The 19,805-nt window shown below is 54.8% G+C and overlaps 6 protein-coding genes across 6 annotated transcripts; 5 read left to right on the plus strand and 1 right to left on the minus strand.

The window, feature by feature from the left end:
- Positions 1–1,388: 1,388 nt before the first annotated feature.
- On the plus strand, positions 1,389–4,435 carry ACRALDRAFT_2038380 (uncharacterized protein; the record flags this gene model as incomplete). The annotated part of the gene is made up of 4 exons (XM_071020870.1): positions 1,389–1,449; positions 1,501–1,870; positions 1,928–4,158; positions 4,236–4,435. The coding sequence occupies 4 exons, from the start codon at positions 1,389–1,391 to the stop codon at positions 4,433–4,435; spliced, it is 2,862 nt and encodes a 953-aa protein (XP_070878542.1).
- A 2,257-nt stretch (positions 4,436–6,692) lies between these two features.
- Positions 6,693–8,835, plus strand: ACRALDRAFT_1060424 (uncharacterized protein). The gene is made up of 2 exons (XM_071016232.1): positions 6,693–8,074; positions 8,126–8,835. Exons 1-2 carry the CDS (start codon positions 7,239–7,241, stop codon positions 8,550–8,552), a joined length of 1,263 nt encoding a protein of 420 aa, XP_070878543.1. The 5' UTR covers positions 6,693–7,238; the 3' UTR covers positions 8,553–8,835.
- A 765-nt stretch (positions 8,836–9,600) lies between these two features.
- Positions 9,601–10,983, plus strand: ACRALDRAFT_2038382 (uncharacterized protein; the record flags this gene model as incomplete). Its single annotated transcript, XM_071020871.1, has 3 exons — positions 9,601–9,957; positions 10,058–10,396; positions 10,489–10,983. 3 exons carry the CDS (start codon positions 9,601–9,603, stop codon positions 10,981–10,983), a joined length of 1,191 nt encoding a protein of 396 aa, XP_070878544.1.
- Positions 10,984–11,343: 360 nt separating this feature from the next.
- Positions 11,344–12,142, minus strand: ACRALDRAFT_2023707 (uncharacterized protein; the record flags this gene model as incomplete). Its single annotated transcript, XM_071020151.1, has 2 exons — positions 11,344–11,784; positions 11,840–12,142. 2 exons carry the CDS (start codon positions 12,140–12,142, stop codon positions 11,344–11,346), a joined length of 744 nt encoding a protein of 247 aa, XP_070878545.1.
- A 371-nt stretch (positions 12,143–12,513) lies between these two features.
- Positions 12,514–14,915, plus strand: ACRALDRAFT_1039302 (uncharacterized protein). The gene is made up of 7 exons (XM_071015130.1): positions 12,514–12,770; positions 12,902–12,942; positions 13,042–13,068; positions 13,132–13,207; positions 13,329–13,859; positions 13,921–14,344; positions 14,402–14,915. The coding sequence occupies exons 1-7, from the start codon at positions 12,746–12,748 to the stop codon at positions 14,631–14,633; spliced, it is 1,356 nt and encodes a 451-aa protein (XP_070878546.1). The 5' UTR covers positions 12,514–12,745; the 3' UTR covers positions 14,634–14,915.
- Positions 14,916–15,520: 605 nt separating this feature from the next.
- On the plus strand, positions 15,521–19,607 carry ACRALDRAFT_2038384 (uncharacterized protein; the record flags this gene model as incomplete). The annotated part of the gene is made up of 5 exons (XM_071020872.1): positions 15,521–15,551; positions 15,615–15,769; positions 15,839–18,747; positions 18,838–19,513; positions 19,578–19,607. 5 exons carry the CDS (start codon positions 15,521–15,523, stop codon positions 19,605–19,607), a joined length of 3,801 nt encoding a protein of 1,266 aa, XP_070878547.1.
- Positions 19,608–19,805: the final 198 nt, after the last annotated feature.

Here is a 19,805-nt window from a genome sequence, read left to right on the forward strand (position 1 = left end):
TGGGGCGTAGAAAGTTGGAATGGGCGAAAATACTGAGGGGGGGTATGAATCCGATGTCGTTGTACATGCCTGGGTACTCGAACGGTACATCAAGGAAATGTGACGAGGTAAAGTGTCACCGTAAAGGATACGACGAATCTCCACCACCCACGGAAAGTTCTCGGGATTTTTGCTTAGACTGTCTGTACCCAAGTAGGTACATTATAGGTAGATATTCAACACCCACGACTTTACACGCAACACTTAGCCACCAATACAGTACCTACCAAATGAACTTGGTGATATCGTATATGGGATACATGGATAATGCTTCGCGGGAGTCTCGATGACACGAAAACGCCTGTACGGAGTACTAAAACGAGCTTTCAGCCAATTATCATTCCGCTTCTTCCGCTAAACAGTCCACACCGATATATCCATAAACCTGGTAATGTGATGCAGTTTATGCTTCTTGCCAGTTTTGGGGTACTCCCTGCCTGAAACCCATGAAGTAACAGAAATCGGCGCCAGGTGATCAACCAGAGCTCGCTATTTTGGTGGTACCTCCTTCCAATCGGCTGTCCTTGCGCTGTACATGAGAACGAGGCGTCGTTGCTAACAAACCCCAAACCACCACACATCTTCCCCTGTCAGATTTTCCAATACTACATTCTGTGTCTCTGAACCTCACCCATTCCCATTCTCTGCGATCCCCATGGGCAATACGCTGCACCGCATGCCCGAACGTCTTAATTAAGCTCTGCAGAAGGCAGGTAGGTGCTGAACTTCGCCGCATTATTTATTCCAGCCTCGAGTCAATGCCGGACACCCCGCCCTTTCATGTCTTCCAATATCCCACCTATTGCCTTTCGTTGCACAAGCTCCTTCGACAGCTCCTGTATTCGACAACCGCAATACAATATATACTGACTGCAGTAGTCTCGACTCCAGACAAACAATCTGGTCACCTGGCGTCATATCCAGTGCGAGTTGATTATCTTCTACTCGGTACCAGCAATCACTGTGCGTGGTCTACATTTTGGTGCTTGGCAGTTGTGGCGTCAAACTCCCCATCAAGGCGTACGAACTATTGAGTTCTTCGAGGTTAGTAACTCTATGATTCGGGGCTGTTCTCGTGTGGGGTTTGGGGATTTGCGATATTGTGCTTGAATCTCAGCGGCAAATCTGGACGCCGTAAAGTTTACTTATAGCTGTCTCGATAGTCGGACTATCTGCAACGCAGTGGCTGATTCTGGTAGTTGACTTGGATTCTTAATCAGGCCATCTTGAAGCTCTTCCCGACCTGGGTTTCTCGGTCCACTTTCCCCGTTCCCCAGTTCCTAGACTGAAGGAATAACACCGACAAGCCATTCGACATCTTATGCAACAACCGACACATACCGTCTGACATGCCACCCCCGAAAAAGGACTTGGGCATGATGGGCAGAACGGATAATAAGGGGCAAAATGGTGGGTGCCCTGGCGCGGGAACGGGTCAACATCTGCTAATCTATTGTTCAGGCCCAAGAGGTGGCTTCAGGACCGATGCTGCCATTTCAAACAGCCGTTTTGGTGCTGAGCGCACTCTGAAGCCCTGGGTTCCTGACTCGACAGATGAAATCGACGGCAGCCTAGAGAGTTCGAGCAACAGTGGTCCTTGGGATCAGTTTGCTGAAAACGAACGGCGATTTGGCATCAAGACGGATTATGACGAGAGCATCTACACAACCACAATCGACAAGAATCATCCGCAATATCGAGATCGCATGGCCGCTGCTGAAAGGAAAGCCAGAGAGATAGAACGTAGCCTCCCAACAACCGCTCATGTAGCGGAGGAGCGCATCATGGACCACGTTGTAGGAGACGGCCGGGGCGATGACGAAGAAGAGAAGTACTTCAAGCGGTTTTCAACGCTACCATGAGACGCATGCTGACTATTTCCACATAGATATAGCGGGGTTCGGCGACAGGACATCCCCTCTCTCCCAAGTCGCGAAGACAAATATACGCCTCCTGCAAAGCGGGCTCCCTCAGCCCAAACTACGGTCGCTGGGGCACCTGTAGACCCGGCTATCATCTCGTCGCAGATGCGGGCCCCGGCTAAAAAACAGTCCCCGGTCAAGACCGAAGAGACAAAGACACCTGCTTCTGCACCGAAGCTCGGTGCTGCCGAGGCGGCGGAACCATCTGCCGAAACGAAGCTTTCAAAGCAGGTCGCGCCAAAGACCGAGACAAACGTGCCGTCTGCACCCATGTCCGCGGAAGTATCCAGCACGAACACATTGGGTGGGAAATTACCGGACAAGTCCACGTCTTCGCGACCTTCAGCGACATCAAGCCGCGTCATGTCCCCGCAAGTTAAAGAGGGCGTTCCCAGTGCCGCGCTGACGGTGGAGCGCGATGTCCTCAACTCGTTTAAATCATTTGCGAGCCAACAGCGCCAGACTGCAGACAAGATCCGAACGAACAAGGCCAAGGCGGACAAGGAAGTCAAGTTAACCGAGTTGAAGAAATTTGCACAGGGCTTCAAGCTCTCAACGCCTGTGCCGACTGACTTGATCTCCATCATTACGAAAGACCCTGCCAAACAGAAGGAAATCCAAGCGAAAGCCCTTCAAAATGCGGAAGAAGTGGCGCGAAGGAGGGCGGCCGATGCTTCTGCGAAAACCAAGAACCCCAACCCCAAGGAGAACACAGCCAAGCCAGCTACGACAGCTGCCAGCCCCGTGACGCAGGTCGCACCGGACAGTCGAGGTGTTACCCGAACTGCTGGTTCTCAATTTGCAAATTCCCCAGGGCCAGCAACTCGCCACGCGAATGTGCGCCAGCCATATGCCCCTTCGTCTCATCCTAACGGACCTTACAGAAACGACCGTCCGGGGCAACATCTTACCCAGCAGGGTCGTCAGACTCTAGGTCAACGTTTGCGCAACGTGGAACAACAGAAGATGTCACAACCGCCTCCTCATCCCCAGCCACCCCATCCCCAGCAGCAGATGGGTGCTCATGAGATGCGTGTGCCGCCGACGGGCCCGGCAAACAGCGGGGCGGATCTACAGTTTGGGCGCCGACTCAGTGGTGTCCCGGGACATATGAGTGCGAAGCTCAATCCGAACAGCCACGAGTTTAGACCCAACCCATACGCCTCCTCTTTCAACCCGAATAGCGCCCAACCCAGCACGACTTCTAGTCCTCCTTCCGCTGGCGGGAATAATAATGCAGCAGACTCGTCCCCGCATACCGGCCCGGCTGGGCAGCTGATCCGCCGCAAGACCAAGGCCATCGACGCCAAGAAGTGCTTCATCCTTGCTCATATCAAGATGTGCCAGCCGCCTCAGGGGCGGAACTGGGAGGATAATGGCAATCTGAGGCCATCCTACGATACCCTTCCGACATGGCGTCAATTCCAAGAGGAGGCTGAAAAGCCGGACTCGACGATGCGTCTGACTTACAAGGAGTTCTTGGAACAGCAGTCGTTCGCCACACCATCGGCCGCTCCCAACCCGCCCCACGTTGGTTCCAACGTACCCCATCATTATCAATTACCACTGCACTTGCAAGGTCCGCATGGTTCGGCACCCCGTCAATCTCCAAACTTGCCTTCAATGCCGATGCACACTCAACATAGCCACACGTCACACGCCGCATATAACAATGCGGACGATCATCGGATGATGCATTCGAATTCTGCCCAGTCTTTTGCATCTCCGAGGTTGGCACAGGTTCCAATGACGTACGGCCCAGCCGCGAGCTCCCCAGCGCAGGTTCCCTTTAATCAACCTGTAATGCAGCCTTATATGAGCCCCGGCACTCCGCAGATGAGCCAATTCCGGAGCTTCTCCAACACCCATCAACCATATATCCAGCAACAGCCTGGGCATGTGGCTGGACCGATGATGATGCAGCCGCAGTTCATCCATGCGCAGGGCATGGTTCCTTCACCGCAGCTGCCGATGTATGGCACGCATGCGCAATTCGTTCCTCCCACTGCACCCCCCTCTCAAACGATACCTGGATCCAACGGATATCCCAGCCCGGGCAGACCCGCCGCGCCCATGATGTCCCACCAGGGATCTCAACAGGGGCAGGCTGTCTACGGCATGAGTCCTAGCCTGCAATATCAACAGCCTGTCTTTGTTCCCCAGCAGCCAGGCGGCCAAGGTGCGTTGCCCTTCAAAGGTATATGAAACCTGGTGTGATTCGCTCACATGTACGATCCGATGCAACACGAGACTGATGATTCTGGGGCACTACAGGAAGCGGACGAGGTTATGGTGCGGCGGCGCCACAACCGTATGGGTCTAGCCCTCAGCAAATGCACTCATATGGCCAGCAGCATCGAAATGGAAACAATAACTACGGTGGCAAAACTTTTGGGGGACACGGACAACAACAAGGAGCTCATCAGGCAAACGCCCAAAGTCGCCCATCAGATGGCCCGGCCGACGGCAGTTGAGCTACTGTCAACGGACCAACGCAAAGGACTCGAATCACGTGACCGAAAGGCTCGCCTCACTCCCTCTCCCACTCCGTGCCTCTCGCTATTCATGGCTTGAACACGCACGGCGCTCAATGTGTTCAGGACAGATAAGCCATATCCCAGTGCCGGGGGCTTTTAAAGAGGACGTTCGCTCCATGATGTTTCTCCCCATGCGTAGGCCTGGCTGCGAGGATACGCATGGAGATTGATGGGGTGGGAGCTCTCACGGCTGGCGTTCGCAAGGCTGGGTACTGAGCTGCAAAATCGTGTCCAGGCTCCCCGTAGGAGAGAAGGGGAAGGGGCCCAGGATAATAGCGTGTAAGCCCCATTCAAGTCTCAGTATCGGCCGATAGATATATCAGTCAACGCAGTAGTTTTCGAGGTGTCGCGCACAGGGTGGAGAAGGTATTAGTTTGACAATGCTGAGCAGCTTGGGTTCAGGCGAGAGGCGAGGATGCAATCAGGACAAATCGAATAGCCTGTTACCGCACCGATAGTGAGAATCTTGGAACAGGAAGTGCCCACTGCAAGTCAAGACGGCGAATATGTGTTATCCCCGCTGCATCATCTCTCGAGGAATTGTGGCTGCCACTTGACTATTGCCCGCATAGATGAGAATGGCCCAGGATCACGGACCCGTTCAAATCCGAGAAGCGGCGTTATCCGTTCTCCCCCATCCGGTGAAGCCTGTCAGTGAGTGTCACGTCTATAGACGAGTTATCTGGGGCATCTTGTGCGGTTGGCATGAACTCGAAAATCGTCGGTTGGTTGCTGGCCGAGGCAGCGGCCCTAAGACGGCAAATGGGTCTGTAAGACGCTTTCTTTACTCAGTATACTTGGTAAGTCACATGGGTGGTGAGAATGGAATTTCATAAGAGGGTGGGCAAGGCCAAGTAGGAAACCTTCGTTCTACAATAGCTCGCTACTACGACACCCAATTTCATGTTTGAGTGTGCGCGAGGGGAGGACTGGCGTGAGGTAGGAGGACACTGCCGATGGAGGCAAAAGCGGCTGAGGTCTGATTCCGCACAGCTAGGAATGGGTTGGGTCAAAATGGACCTAATTAGGCTGTTCGAGTTGAACGTCGTGGCAAGGTGACAACAACAACAACATAACCCACGATAGGTGGTAGGGTAGGGTACCTTATGATGAACATGCCTCTCCTGGTCCAGACTCTTCGCAGATGTTGATCATCTCATCACATTGGCACTGCGTGGTTTTAGAGGTTAAAGTGTCGGGCGGGTACTTCGTAATTAACTGGAGTCGGCGAATCGAGCATGTGGGGTGAGATGGCTTCCGCGTGCGAATCAGGTACAAGGTAGTTTTACCTGGCAGGTACGCGATACCGTTGATTGGCCCAAGAGTCCCTGCCTTCCAACCTCGTTCAAGAATTCAGGAATTCAGGAATTCACAGCACGTTTCGGGCCATTCCAGTTCGAGGTCAGCGTGGGAATTCATGCCCCACCTGCCCCCCGGATTGGCGCCGTAGAAAGACGGCTGCGATATCCAATTCGTCGGCAAGCCGCTGCAACGACCCCTGAATCCCTGATCGACTTGAAACACCCTCCTGCCTCCCAGTTGGCAGAAGTGACCAGCAGGACCCGTGGTGTTCTCTTCTTGTTCTCTTTCTCGGACTTGAATACCCTGTGCCGATTCTATGGCATGGCAATTCTCCATGAAATCGTCTGAACGTCAAAGGAAGGCCTTCTCATTATGTGGTACTGTGTGACTTGCTGGCCTTGTCTTTGTGCAAGAGAAGGAAAGAACACAACAATGTAGGAATTGAACATGGATAGGACATCCTTTCAGTTGACCGTCCCTGTCTTTATTGAAAAGGGTGTCTTTACATGTAATGTCGACCCCATTCATTGGTACAGGGTCCTCGGTTCCTTGGGCCAAGACCTTCTCTTAGAGGAGTGAGTGGCTGCAGTACGTTGTAGACGAAGAGAAAAAATATGGACTCCCAGGACAGGGTGTGATGCCGAATGATAGTGCACATACAAGGTCGGCAAGGGTAGGTATGCTTCCCGCCACTTGTATTCTTTTCCATCAACCTACGAGCCATAAGAGGACAAGTAGAAATAATCATGAGATTCGACAGTCACTGGTGTGGGCAGGTGGTTGGCTATCGTACCTGCCTTGCCCAGGTTCAACTCCTACCCAAGGGTCCACCCCTCCTTTTTCCAGGATACTTCTCTACCTCCACACGAAATTCCCGTTTCCCTAAGGAGGATATAAGACCGTCGATGGCGTACCTACCTTGAACGAGGAGCCTGTTCTGTTCTTGCAGTGCAAAATTTCCCTCTCAGGGTTCCTGTTCAGCTTCAGGTCTTCTTCCTTCCTTTTCTACACAAGGCTGGTTCACTCCTTTCCTGGCCTTCTGTTTTGTCTCAGCAGGTTCTGTTCTCTTCTATCACCACTCCACATCGCCAAAATCTTTCACGGCTGCCGGAACAGCTAGAGTGTCATCTCACTCCTTCCTCTTTATTTCGCTCCTGCTGCCTGGACAATTGTATTGTCACATCGTCAATCGTTTTGATCTCTCGAGTTCTACGAGCCGGCTCACGAACCCAGGATCACTATAAATTACTGCCAACTCGAGTGCACTCACTCCAGTTATCGTTCCCTCACTTCCATCTCAAACAAGAGACAAAACCACAAAGCACATCAACTGCGACACCCAGAGGCTTTCTGATAGCCAAGCAAACCGACTTTAACATCAACAACAACCAAGACTCACAGCTACAGCTGCAACCTCACGGTACTCCATCACTTCATCATGGTCCGAATCACTTGGAAGACGGCCGCTGTGGCCTTCCTCCACGCTGGTCTCGTCTCCTCGCACATGGAGATTTCGTGGCCACCTCCACTTCGCTCCAAGTACAACCCTTTTGCTGGTGGCGATATTGACTACAGCATGACTTCCCCCCTCAGCGCATCTGGCAGCGACTTTCCCTGCAAAGGCAGTCTCAGCCTTCTTGGCTCTGACGCCGCGCTGCCAGTGACCTCTTATGAGGCTGGCCAGACGTACAACATGACCATCACCGGCGGTGCCCATCACAATGGCGGAAGCTGCCAGGCCTCTCTTTCTTTCGACGGAGGCAACACCTTCAGCGTCATTCACAGCTACATCGGTGGCTGCCCTCCCGCGGGAACGTCTAGCTATGACTTTACCATCCCCGCCGATGCTCCCTCCGCGGATAATGCCATCTTCGCCTGGACCTGGTTCAACCAGATCGGCAATCGCGAGATGTACATGAACTGCGCCGTCGTCTCCATCCAGGGCAGTGGCACTTCCACCTCTTCGCTCGCGGGCCGCCCCGAGATTATGATTGCCAATGTCGGAAACGGCTGCTCCACCACCGAGGGTACTGACGTGGAGTTCCCCAATCCCGGTCCCGATGTCACCGTTGCAGGCTCTGCGACCACGCCTCCCCTGGGCAGCTGCGGAGGTGGAAGCGGAGGCGGCAATAGCGGAGGTGATAATGGCGGCGATGGCAACCGCTCCAACCCCGACGAAGGCTCCAACCCTGGCGTTCCGACCATTCAGCCCGACCAGCCTGCTATCAAGCCAGACCAGCCCGTTCCCGAGCTCCCCAAGACTACAACTTCTCTGTGGGTACCCTATCCCTTACTGCCTCCAAACGTCTCGCTAACACATTCTAGTCCCGGCGGCGTCTTCATTCCTCTTCCCAGTGAGGCTCCTCCAGCGGAACGGCTCTCCACCCTGACGACTGTCACCATTCCGACCACCACGGCTCCTCCCTCGCAGCCAACTTCTTCTCCTGGTGAGGAGGAAGCATGCGATGATGTCGAGGATGGTGTCGAAGATGGCGTCCAGGATGACGTCCAGGATGGCGTTGAGGATGGCGTCGAGGATGGTGTCCAAGATGGTGCCCAGAACCCAGGCACGGCCTGCGCCAACGAAGGCCAGTGGAACTGCCTTGGCGGTACTCACTTTCAGCGTTGCGCCTCGGGTGTCTGGTCCCAGCTTATGCAAATGGCTGCCGGCACCACGTGCGAGGCAGGTCTGAGCGAGACGCTCATCATGATCAGGAAGAGGGGAGGTGCCCGCCGTTTTCTGATCCTGTAAGGGACGGGCCTCGGCATACATGCTTTGCTGCTTGCCCCTATAAAAGCAGTAGGCTCATCTGCTTTCTTTCTGGAAAGGGAACAAATGTTTGGCTCGCCACCTAAAGCCGACAACAACAGTCGGATGCATTTCACCAAAGGTAGTTGAGGGCGGTAGGGCTTTGGCGTCTAGGTTCCCGTTTTTTGATTTCTTTTCTTCCATGTAACTTAAGAACATCTGGGCGACATACACGGCCCTTTCACTTCCGGTGCAACGAATACAAACCATGCTGATAAGTTGTGATTCCTTGCCATTTGCCTACATGGTGAATCAGTGACGAGACAATGGAGGCCGACAGAAATGATCAATCTGACTGATAGCATATGTGAGAGGTAAGGTAAATAGGTAGGCATTACTTACCTCCTTGTTTAGTAAAAGTACTACTCCAACGCAGAGTCCCCTCCGTATCCGTACATTTTGAAGCCACCCCCTGGAGATGATCAATCCCCTTACAGCCGTTCCTATTTCGTACTCCTTTCGGGAGGCCGCCCGCGTGGCTCTTCAAGCAGATTGGTTGCGATGGCATGACGGCTGAAGCTAGGCACACATGCTGGACGGACGGCCGTCCAGCAGCCCGTCCGTCCAGCAGCGACAAAAAGCATACGCGCACTTGTAGAGAAGAGGGGAAATACGACGGACGTAGATTATAAGCGCAGAGTTCGGCTTATCTGTTTATTCGTAGCCTGAGAGTGCTCTCGTTTCCTTAGAAGTCGGGGGACCGAAACCGGCTTCCCGCTAAATCCTCAGCCACACCAACATCTCACGCCACGTGCCCGGCACGCAACAGGGCAGCGAAATGATGGCTGCGCCACAGTCAGCCTCTCCTGATGTCCCCGCTATCTAGGTACTTTCGAAAGTTGTCTTGTATATATTCGACGTAAAAGACCAGAGGTGGGCGGGCAGCGCTTCAACTACGGGATCCGCCAAACTGCGTCCTATGCGCAATAGCTCTACCCCTTCCCTTTTTTACCCAGTTTCCCAGGAGTCCCCCTAGCTGCTGCCAAATCCCATGACCGGGCCAGCGTCCCCGGGCGCCGAGGGCCCCACGTTCGCCCCGCCGCATCTCCCTCCAGGCTGGATCGCGCAGTGGGATGGAGCGAGCAGGAAATACTACTATGTCCAGCTATCGACGGGCGTCTCGCAATGGGATGTCCCTACGGACGCTGCGCCGACGGGCAGCACGCCCGCCCCGGTTGGGGACCATCCTTATGGCGTCCCTCCCCAGAACGAACTCATTACTCACCCCGACGGGAGCCAGACGCTTCGCCACGCCGACGGTACGATGGAACCTGTGAACCCGCCTATGCCTCCGGACGGCACCAGTACAAGAGGCGGTGATGGGCCGGTCGGCGACCGCGGGCTTGGGGTATGTCTGTCTACCGTGTCCTGTTTCTGAACCGCTGTCATTCCCTGCTTATCCGCTGCCGTCAAGTCAGCTCCGCTAACGTGGTATGGTGCGAAACCAGAGTATGGCGATGAATATGTTAATGGGAGGAAAAGACTCAAGACAAGGAAGCTCCGGAAAGAGTCCCCTCGGAAATATTGCTGGTCACATCATGGGAGGCGGGAATTACGGAGGTCAGGGAGGAGGTGGTGGAGGTGGTGGAGGGAAAAATCCGCTGGGGAAGATTGGAGGCGCCTTGGCCTCAAGTCTTCTCAATACGGGTGGGGGATCAAAGCCTGACCAGCCCGGGACCTTTCACGGCGGCCCGGTTTCGGGCCAGCAGCAGCAACACGGCCTAGCAGGATCTATCATGGGCGGCGTGGCTAACATGTTCGGTGGAAGCAGCAGTCAGACACAAGGAGTGAGCATTCACCACCCTCCGAGTCTTGTTATGACTCTCCCTGCGACTCTCTACCTAGTGTCTTGCTAGCTGACGCGTGACTATGGCGATAGGGATCCGGCTTTGGCTACTCGAACACAGGAGGGACGGGCCCATATACGGGGCCGGCGCCCCCCGTATCCTACGAACCGCCTGGGACGAGTTCTTCCTCCACGAGCGGCATGGGGCGGGGTTCTACATATGAATCCCGGCAGTCGAACCAAACGGGCGCGCAACGCCTTTCCAATTCCCATGCTTCTGGAACGTCTGGGAACGGCGCATCCTTCGACAGACCTCCCGCGTCACAACAAACCTACCCGGCGTACGGGCAGATGCCGCCACCGTCATCATCAGCCGGAAGGCCAGCCATGCCGACATATGGCCAGAATCCACAGTCATACGGCGGGCCGTCTCCAGCGGGTGTCTCACAGCAGCAGTATGGTGCCCCGAGCTCCTACAACCCGCATTACTCGGGCGGCGGCGGAGCTCCTGTTGGTTATCCGGGAGCCCAGCATTCCTTCCCGACAGGTCCTCAGCACCGTGGACATAACTATGGATCGCCATACTGAGGGAAGCGGCAACGGCTCTTCGAAACAAACATGCGATTCTATACCGTTCTGAACATCGTCTTCTCTTGCGTTCGTCAGCACTCACGGCAAACCAGTGGACATGGGTGGATCCGTGCCATTATCCGGCGGATGGCCTCATACTTCTTCCTGCCTTTATTGCTTCCTTTTTCTCCACCGGCTAGCAGCTAGCATCTCTTCACATATATTGCGGATGGGGAGTTGCGTGGTACTGCATGTGGCTCTAGTGAATTATCTTCTCACGACAATGCTCTGTCTAGCAGAATATCCCGCATGCTGGAAATCAGGATCATGGTGATTTCTGTCATAGGTGGCCAGGTCTGGCGACCCAAAGCGAGTGAGCTATTTCGTCTTCTTTTGAGCCGTCGCGTTTCGCTCAAACGTCTTGTCGGTGCCAATCAGTCTCCGTATCCGGGAGACGATATGCCGCGAGAGCAAGATAGCCAATACGGCGATGACAATAACGTATGCCACAGTCGACATCAGTGACTCTGGGATTATACCGAGTACATACGGGTCCATAATAATGTCGACAAGAGGCGGCTCCACTTGGGCCATGCGAGCCGCGTCTTCCGAGTAGTAGTCGGCGGCGGCGCGAACACGGAGGAATATAGCAGAGGGGTACCCCATTGCTCCGTCGTAAGGCTGGAAAGGAAGTGGCTCTTGGCCGTCGTCTGACACAGCCTCCTGGCCCCGGCCTGACTGGACGAGGGACGAGGCCAGCTCTGGGTCCTCCCAGACGTCACCTGGCTTGTAGATGTCAAGTAGGAACTGGGTCGGTTGCTTCATGGGCGGGTCAGAATCATCATTTAGCAATTTACCGGTTTTCACCACTCACTATCGCAGCCCAGCACACCCGCACCTCGTAGCGGCGTGACGCCGTGAGGTTGTAAAGCAATAACCAGGATGTTGTCCCAAAGGGTGACTCGGTAGTCGGGAAAGACGCTGGTATATGTCGCCTAATAGATCTGGCCGCAGGGGTGAGAACGTCTAGGTGGAGATCGTCCAGCGTCGAAGAGTTATAAGACATGCTGGTGTCCTCTGGGCCGAGAAAAATGATCTTCTCTGTGTTGGCCCAGACAGTCTCTACGAGGGCGCAGAGACACTGGACCCAGACGAGGACAGATACCACTCCCTTCATGCTTGCCGCCGTCGACTCGTCTATACACTTGTTAAACGACCAGATTCGTGGTATATATGGGGGACGATTAGATTCTACCTAGATTGTCGAATACTTGATTAGTGGAGTTGTATGGGCACAAGGGTGAGAACTTGAGGTATCTGAAATCCATCTCGTCTCTCTTATCGTGTTGATGATGATGTACCTACCGTGCCAATTAAAGTACAGTGAATGTACTGTATGTCGTACTGTATATACTGTGTGTGTCGACAGTCAGGCAACTGCCCCTGGCGAGCTATTCCCCTTTGGGCCGAGGGTCAACAAATACAAGAATATTTAGTATTTATTGGTCAGCTTGCACGGGCTTTCTTAGGGAGACCCCTGACGGTCAAATTCGGTCTCCACCCTCTCTGCCTTCCCTACTTAGGCGGAAACTACTCGCATCATCCTCTCCAACAAAATACCTACCAACTCACCGACAACTTGCTCTCTCGCAGTATTCTTTCTGCGATATAGAGTCGTGCACAAGGGCCCAAGTTACCCCAGGTTATACTCCCGAGCTTCCCTTCAAGCCGGATTTCCTTGCTTTACAATAAAACTCTCTGCACACGACAGTCATTCACCATGCGTGAAGTTATTAGCATCAACGGTATGTTCCATCCATGCCAGCCCTTATCCAGAATCCCCTCCATGTTCTTCATCTCAACCACGCGGTCCAGTTGCGTGCGGCTTTCAGAGTCGTCCATCTCGCAACATAGGTACTGACTTTGAGGTCTATAGTTGGACAGGCTGGCTGCCAAATTGCCAACTCGTGCTGGGAGGTGAGCCTCTTGATTCCAACGACAATTTTCGCCCTGGCCTCGCCTCTCTACCTCGGTTCGCTTCAGAAACACCTTGCTGACTATTGTTTCGATGAATAGCTCTACTGCCTTGAGCATGGAATCCAGGTTTGTCTAAACTGCCGTGACCTTCTATCGTACTTCTGCTGACGTCGACTTTCTTCACTCTAGCCCGATGGCTACCTGACCGAGGAGCGCAAGAAGGCCGATCCGGATCACGGTTTCAGCACTTTCTTCTCTGAGACAGGTATGGGACCCAACCTGGATACATACGTGATACATCGTCGAAATTTACGGCAATATCAGACGAGTGTCATTCATGCTTCTTACGTGCTGGCTCAGGCTAACCAGACTCTTCATCTTGATAGGTCAGGGAAAGTATGTCCCTCGAGCCATCTACTGCGATCTCGAGCCCAATGTAGTCGACGAGGTCCGCACCGGGCCCTACCGGAACCTGTTCCACCCCGAACAAATGATCACGGGCAAGGAGGACGCCTCGAACAACTATGCCCGCGGCCACTACACTGTAGGAAAGGAGATGATTGATCAGGTCATGGACAAGATTCGCCGCGTTGCGGACAACTGTGTTGGCCTCCAGGGCTTCCTCGTCTTCCACTCGTTCGGCGGTGGTACTGGATCTGGTTTCGGCGCCCTCCTGATGGAGCGTCTCTCGGTTGATTATGGCAAGAAGAGCAAGCTGGAGTTCTGCGTGTACCCCGCGCCTCAGACGGCCACTTCGGTTGTTGAACCCTACAACTCCATCCTCACCACCCACACCACCCTGGAGCACTCTGACTGCTCCTTCATGGTCGACAATGAGGCCATCTACGACATTTGCCGTCGCAACCTTGGCCTTGAGCGCCCCAACTACGAGAACCTGAACCGCTTGATTGCTCAGGGTATGGTCAATCCTCAAGACTTCGGGCTGTTCGTTTGTGCTTGCTAACATGGGATATTCAGTTGTTTCGTCGATTACCGCATCCCTCCGATTTGACGGCTCTCTGAACGTGGATCTCAACGAGTTCCAGACCAACCTGGTCCCCTACCCCCGTATTCACTTCCCCCTCGTTGCATATGCTCCCATGCACTCGGCTGCCAAGGCCGCGCACGAGGCGAACTCGGTCCAGGAGATGACCATGTCCTGCTTTGAGCCCAACGCCCAGATGGTCAAGTGTGATCCCCGCAACGGAAAGTACATGGCTACCTGCTTGTTGTACCGAGGTGATGTCGTGCCCAATGATGCCCATGCGGCTGTCGCGACTCTCAAGACGAAGCAGACCATCCAGTTTGTTGATTGGTGTCCTACCGGATTCAAGCTTGGTATCTGCTACCAGCCACCCGAGATGGTTCCCAACGGTGATCTGGCCAAGGTCAGCCGTGCTGTGTAAGTTTTCCATGACCTCACCAAGATGAGTAAAAAGAAACGCTAACATGGCTGTAGCTGCATGTTGTCCAACACCACCGCGATTGCCGAGGCCTGGTCGGCGCTGTCTCACAAGTTCGACCTCATGTACTCAAAGCGTGCCTTTGTTCACTGGTACGTCGGCGAAGGCATGGAGGAGGGCGAATTCTCCGAGGCGCGCGAGGACCTCGCTGCCCTGGAGCGTGACTACGAGGAGGTGGGAGCGGACTCGCTCGCCGACGATGAGGATGGATTGGAGGCGGAGTATTAAGTCAAGAAGAAACAGCCACGTGTGTCTGCCGCGTTCCGCGCAGACTTGTGGACTAAAACAGGGTAACCTTCTTTGTTCTTGGCCGGTCTTGCCGTGCACGTTCCTATATTAGGCTCCTACTCGAGTGGTGGGATAATAACAAGAGACAAGATTCCCCTCAGCTACTGTACTACGGGTAGACGACACTTGACTGTGTGAGAGTAGTCCAGGGCCTGATACAGGACTGCAATTTCTATAAATATACATCAATATAATGCTGGAGACACTATGTATTAAACAGGGAATATCCTGGTGTAACCTTGAACGGTGGTATTTTTGCTGGCGGAGGTTTTACTGTGTAGATGTTCCTGAAGACATGGAGATGGCGTGTTGGCATACCGATTTCGTATATGCAGATGTTGGATGATAAACTACCTGTGGATAGGGTCTTGCACGACATCATAGTTCTTCTGTGTGTACCTTTTATTCATAGAATAATACTCCGAAGCTATTCAGATACGAGCAACAGAAGGGGGTGGTGTGTGCACAGACCATCTAGCGATTGTGAGGTACCTAGGTACGTAACCTGGCGACAGCCGCCTGCCTTCGCACCTCAGTACCTAATTATTACTCCGTCCGTCTTCTTCGCTCCCAATCTACGTGCCTGGTATCTCTGCCTTATCTGCGCCTCTGGCTTCATCGTCAACTATTAGCCGACAGCAGCAACAGCTCCCCGGAGTTGCCACCTCGCATATGCCTAGATCGATCAAACCACTACGCGCGTAGTTGGTTGCCTTGGGAGGATATCGGCCGAAGAATAACATATCTTTTTTTGGCATCCCCACGTCATCAACCAGCCACATACCCAACGTCTTTCTGCCTATTCCGCAGCTGTCCCGACGAGCAAAATGTCTGCCGCCGAAACGGGCGCAGATCCAGGTAATACCGGAAGCTGTCCGCCCATTAGGCGTATTGGAGCTAACGACTGTTACTTCGCTGTAGCCGCCGCCTTCAATCTCAACCTCAATCCCGAAGAGAAGCGTGTCTACGGTCAACTATTTCGACAGGCCGATTCCGATAATGTCGGTGTTGTTACGGGCGAGGTAGCCGTCAAGTTCTTCGAGAAGACGAGGCTGGATTCGAAGACTTTGGGCGAGGTTCGTCATGTGTCTTGGATAGCGACGTCAAAAAAGACTAAAGACTAACCGCAACAAATGGCCAAGTAGATCTGGCAGATTGCCGACAACGAAAACCGAGGTTTCCTCACACCCGCCGGATTCAGTGCTGTACTACGCCTCATTGGGCATGCCCAAGCTGGTCGAGAACCGTCACTCGAGTTGGCTGCACAGCCAGGCCCTCTTCCTCACTTTGACGGCTTCCAGGTTGCTGGTCTCGCCTCTCCACAAGCTCCGCCTACCGCGACTCTCCAACCTCAAGGGTCGGGAGGCCCCGTGCGAATCCCCCCCTTGACTCCCGACAAGGTCAACCAATATGCTGCCCTGTTTGAGCGCCAGAATTTACGGCCCGATGGCCTGCTTGCGGGCGATCAGGCCAAGCAAATCTTCGAAAAGTCTGGCTTGCCGAATGAAATTCTGGGGAGGATCTGGCAGCTAGCAGACACGGAACAGCGAGGTGCTCTTGTGCAGACCGAGTTTGTCATTGCCATGCATCTCCTGACCTCACTGAAGTCCGGCGTTCTGAGGGCCCTACCCAACATTCTCCCTGCTCCCTTGTACGAAGCAGCCACCCGCCGCGGTTCCGCTGCGCGCCCATCGCCGACGAACACTGGTGTCATGTCTGCCATCCCAAGGCAGATTAGTGGCACTGCACCCATCCGCACAGGGAGCCCCCTCAGCCAGCCGCCCGTCACTCCAACCGGCCCTGACTGGCTCATTACCCCAGCTGATAAGGCGCGCTTCGATCAACTGTTCGATGAACTCGACAAGACCCGGAAAGGCTTCATCACAGGCGAGGAAGCGGTCCCATTTTTGGCTCAGTCCAACTTGCCAGAAGATGCCTTGGCCCATATTTGGGACCTTGCCGATTTCAACTCGGAGGGCCGTCTCACCCGAGACACATTTGCCGTTGTCATGTACCTGATACGCCAGCAGCGCACGAAACGTGATGGCACTGCGTTACCTGCTTCCCTCCCTCCTAATCTGGTCCCTCCCAGTATGCGACAACAGCCCCAGGCCCCGACGGCCGGCTCTCCCTTCGACACTGGGCCGCCAGGTCCGGCGCAGCCTCCCCATGCAGCGCCGATCACAGCGCCAGCAACCAAGTCGGCACTCGATGACTTATTTGGCCTAGACGCGTCGAGTCCGACAATCCCCGCGGCACAGACCCAGACTGCCCAGACGACGGGGGGCTCAGTTGGGCGTGATTCTTTTGCGACAGGGACCAAGACCCAATCCCTATCTTCTCCCCCCAAACCTTCTTCGCCCGTATCAACTCAGTTCAAGCCTTTCGTACCCTCGTCTTCCTTTGGCCGAGGCCTGACGGCACAGATGACGGGGGATTCCGCGGGCTCAGGGGCTGGCCTAAACAAACCCTCTGGACCCGCATCGGCGGCTGATGATCTTCTTGGTGACAACGACCCGGAGATCAGCAAAAAATTGACAGGCGAGACGACCGAGTTGGCGAACCTCTCCAACCAAGTTGGTTCGCTGTCCAAGCAGATGCAGGAAGTACAGGGACAACGGGCAACTGCGCAGAATGAGCTGAATCAGACGAACGCGCAGAAGAAAAACTTTGAGCAGCGACTCGCACAACTGCGCACCCTGTATGAGAAGGAAGCCAACGACCTGCAGGCACTCCAGGAGCAGCTCAACGCGTCGCGCAAGGAAACGCAGAGGCTTCAGGCCGAGTGCATGCAGCTGGACACCACGTACCAAGACCTCGCTACGCAGCATCAGCAAGTGTTGGCCAACCTTGAGGCCGATAAGCAGGAGAATGCGAAGCTCAAGGAGAAGATGCGGGTGGTGAACGGCGAGATCACCCAGATCAAAGCACAACTCGAAAAGCTCAAGTCGGAGGCACGGCAACAAAAGGGACTCGTCGCTATCAATAAGAAGCAGCTGATGACGAATGAGGGTGAGCGGGACAAGCTCCAGATGGAGGCGTCGGAGCTCGCAAAGAGCAACGCGGAAGCGATCCCTCGTCAAGATACCGGCACCTCCATCCCGGGCTCTACTACCACCATCACGAGCCCGGCCGCTTCAGTCGCCAGTGCCAATAACCCCTTCTTCAAGCGAACTGCTAGCACAGATATCATGGGGGCCTTTGGCGCTCCCGGGGTCAAACCGAACACGGCCACCCAGTCCTTCGACGATATATTTGGGCCATCTAGCCCGATTCCCGGTCCTGTCAGTACGCCGCCCCCGCCTGCCGTATCGTTCAAGCCTCAGAATACAGGCGCATCTACCGGCAGTGTGGGTTCATTCGCCACTCCTCCTACTACTTCCCCGAGCGTGAGCCGCCAAGCTACCCTGACCAGTGAGCCACCTGCTGCGCCAGAGTCCCGGCAGGGTAGTTCCGGCTTCATGCCGTTTGCTGATACCACAGAATCGGTGTCCTCGTCGCGCGCCGTATCGCCGCCTGCCTCACGAGTGGATGAATCGGCGGACGCCGCGGCCACGCCCACCCAGCTGCCGCACCCAGGACCGGGAGCGTTCCCCTCCGAGTCTGCGTTGACTGGTGAGGCTGGCAAGGAAGCCAAACCTGCAAATGAGAGCGTGCACTCCACAAATGGAGATGCCAGCGTTTCTACTGCTTCCACGGCAGAGAAGCCTGAGGACAGTGTAGATGACCCCTTTGAGGCGCTAGACCAGGACAAGGCCAAGGCAGAGTTCGATAATGCCTTTGCGACATTCAGCAAGGCACACAAAGCTCCCGATAGGCCTGGAGCTGATACCAACAAGCCGACCTCAGCCTTCGACACCGAGTTCCCTCCCATCTCCGAGCTTGAGCGGGATGACGATGATTCCGACACCGCCAGCGAACGGGGCGGGTTTGATGACGACTTTGCTCCCGTTTCTCCGTCTCGCCAGCAAGAGCAGCTTCCTGCGGCGGTCAACCAGGATCTGACGGAGCCCGTACCCTCAGATGGGACCCAGGCTGAGTCTGGTGAGAAGAGGTGCGTTCCCTTGGCAGGTGCAGTAGTGCTTGAATCCCATCGCTGTCGATACAACATGATGGGAGGACCCCAAACTAACGTTCAATACAGCGACACGCCGACCTCGGGAGGAGGCACGGTAGCCCCGCCGCCCGCGGTGTCAACTACATCTCAAGCTGCTGACAACTTCTTCGGATCCACTGTGTCTGTGCCCGCGCCGGGCTCGGCATCGGGCCATGGACCGACACCCGCCACATCCCAGGCACAGGTCAGCAAGAGTAGCTTCGAGGACTTGGACGACGAATTTGAGGGCCTCGAAGACGCCAAGGAAGGTTCTGCCGACGACGACTTTCAGACCATCTCGAGGTCGGGCTTAGACGACTTCAACCCGGTGTTCGACAGCAGCCCGCCGCCCAGCCAGACCAAGGGCACATCCAGCACGGCGCCGTTTGGCCAGGAGAGCAGCTATGACTTTGGCACCACGTCCACAGTGTCGACTACAGCTGCTGGGCCTGGCGAGTCTGGGAACACCAACCTGCAGAAGAGTTCGCCGCCGGCCGAGTCCCATGATTGGGATGCCATCTTTGCCACCCTGGACGCTCCGAGCGAATCCCTCACGGTGTCGCCGCCGCCATCCAAGCAACCGGAGCCGAGTCCCCCTCTCACCAGGGGCGCCACGGAGGAAGGCAAGGACGACGACCCCATACTCAAGGACTTGACCAGCATGGGCTACTCTCGCTCGGATGCCCTGCTGGCCCTGGAGAAATACGACTACAATCTCGAGAGGGTAGGTTGATGCGTGCGCCTGTCCACGAGTTATCTGTCAAAGAATCTAACCCAAGCATGTGTAGGCTGCGAATCATCTTGCCAGCCAGTCATGAACTGCGCGGGCGTGAGCGACACATCGAGCTTTTATTCATGGTTTCTAGGTGTTCCGAGATGCATCGACACTTCCGCTCCTTTTTGGCCTTTTTTTATTTTTGTAACCACACTAGCCCGCGAAGTTTGTGAGGACGCTACGCTTTGTTTCCTATCTCCTTAGCAAAACTCATGCCTCTTTTGTATGTATTTACAACATA

Source organism: Sodiomyces alcalophilus (genome assembly GCF_042370955.1).
Source record: "Sodiomyces alcalophilus JCM 7366 unplaced genomic scaffold ACRALscaffold_1, whole genome shotgun sequence".
Taxonomy (NCBI): domain Eukaryota; kingdom Fungi; phylum Ascomycota; class Sordariomycetes; order Glomerellales; family Plectosphaerellaceae; genus Sodiomyces; species Sodiomyces alcalophilus.

Bases quoted from the DNA above. Each gene is read 5' to 3' on its own strand.
- ACRALDRAFT_1060424 (XM_071016232.1), top strand. From the start codon at position 7,239: ATGGTCCGAATCACTTGGAAGACGGCCGCTGTGGCCTTCCTCCACGCT. The intron at 8,075-8,125 runs GTGGGTACCCTA...AACACATTCTAG, and splicing joins CCCAAGACTACAACTTCTCT to TCCCGGCGGCGTCTTCATTC.
- ACRALDRAFT_1039302 (XM_071015130.1), top strand. From the start codon at position 12,746: ATGCGTGAAGTTATTAGCATCAACG. The intron at 12,943-13,041 runs GTGAGCCTCTTG...TTCGATGAATAG, and splicing joins TTGCCAACTCGTGCTGGGAG to CTCTACTGCCTTGAGCATGG. The intron at 14,345-14,401 runs GTAAGTTTTCCA...ACATGGCTGTAG, and splicing joins GCCAAGGTCAGCCGTGCTGT to CTGCATGTTGTCCAACACCA.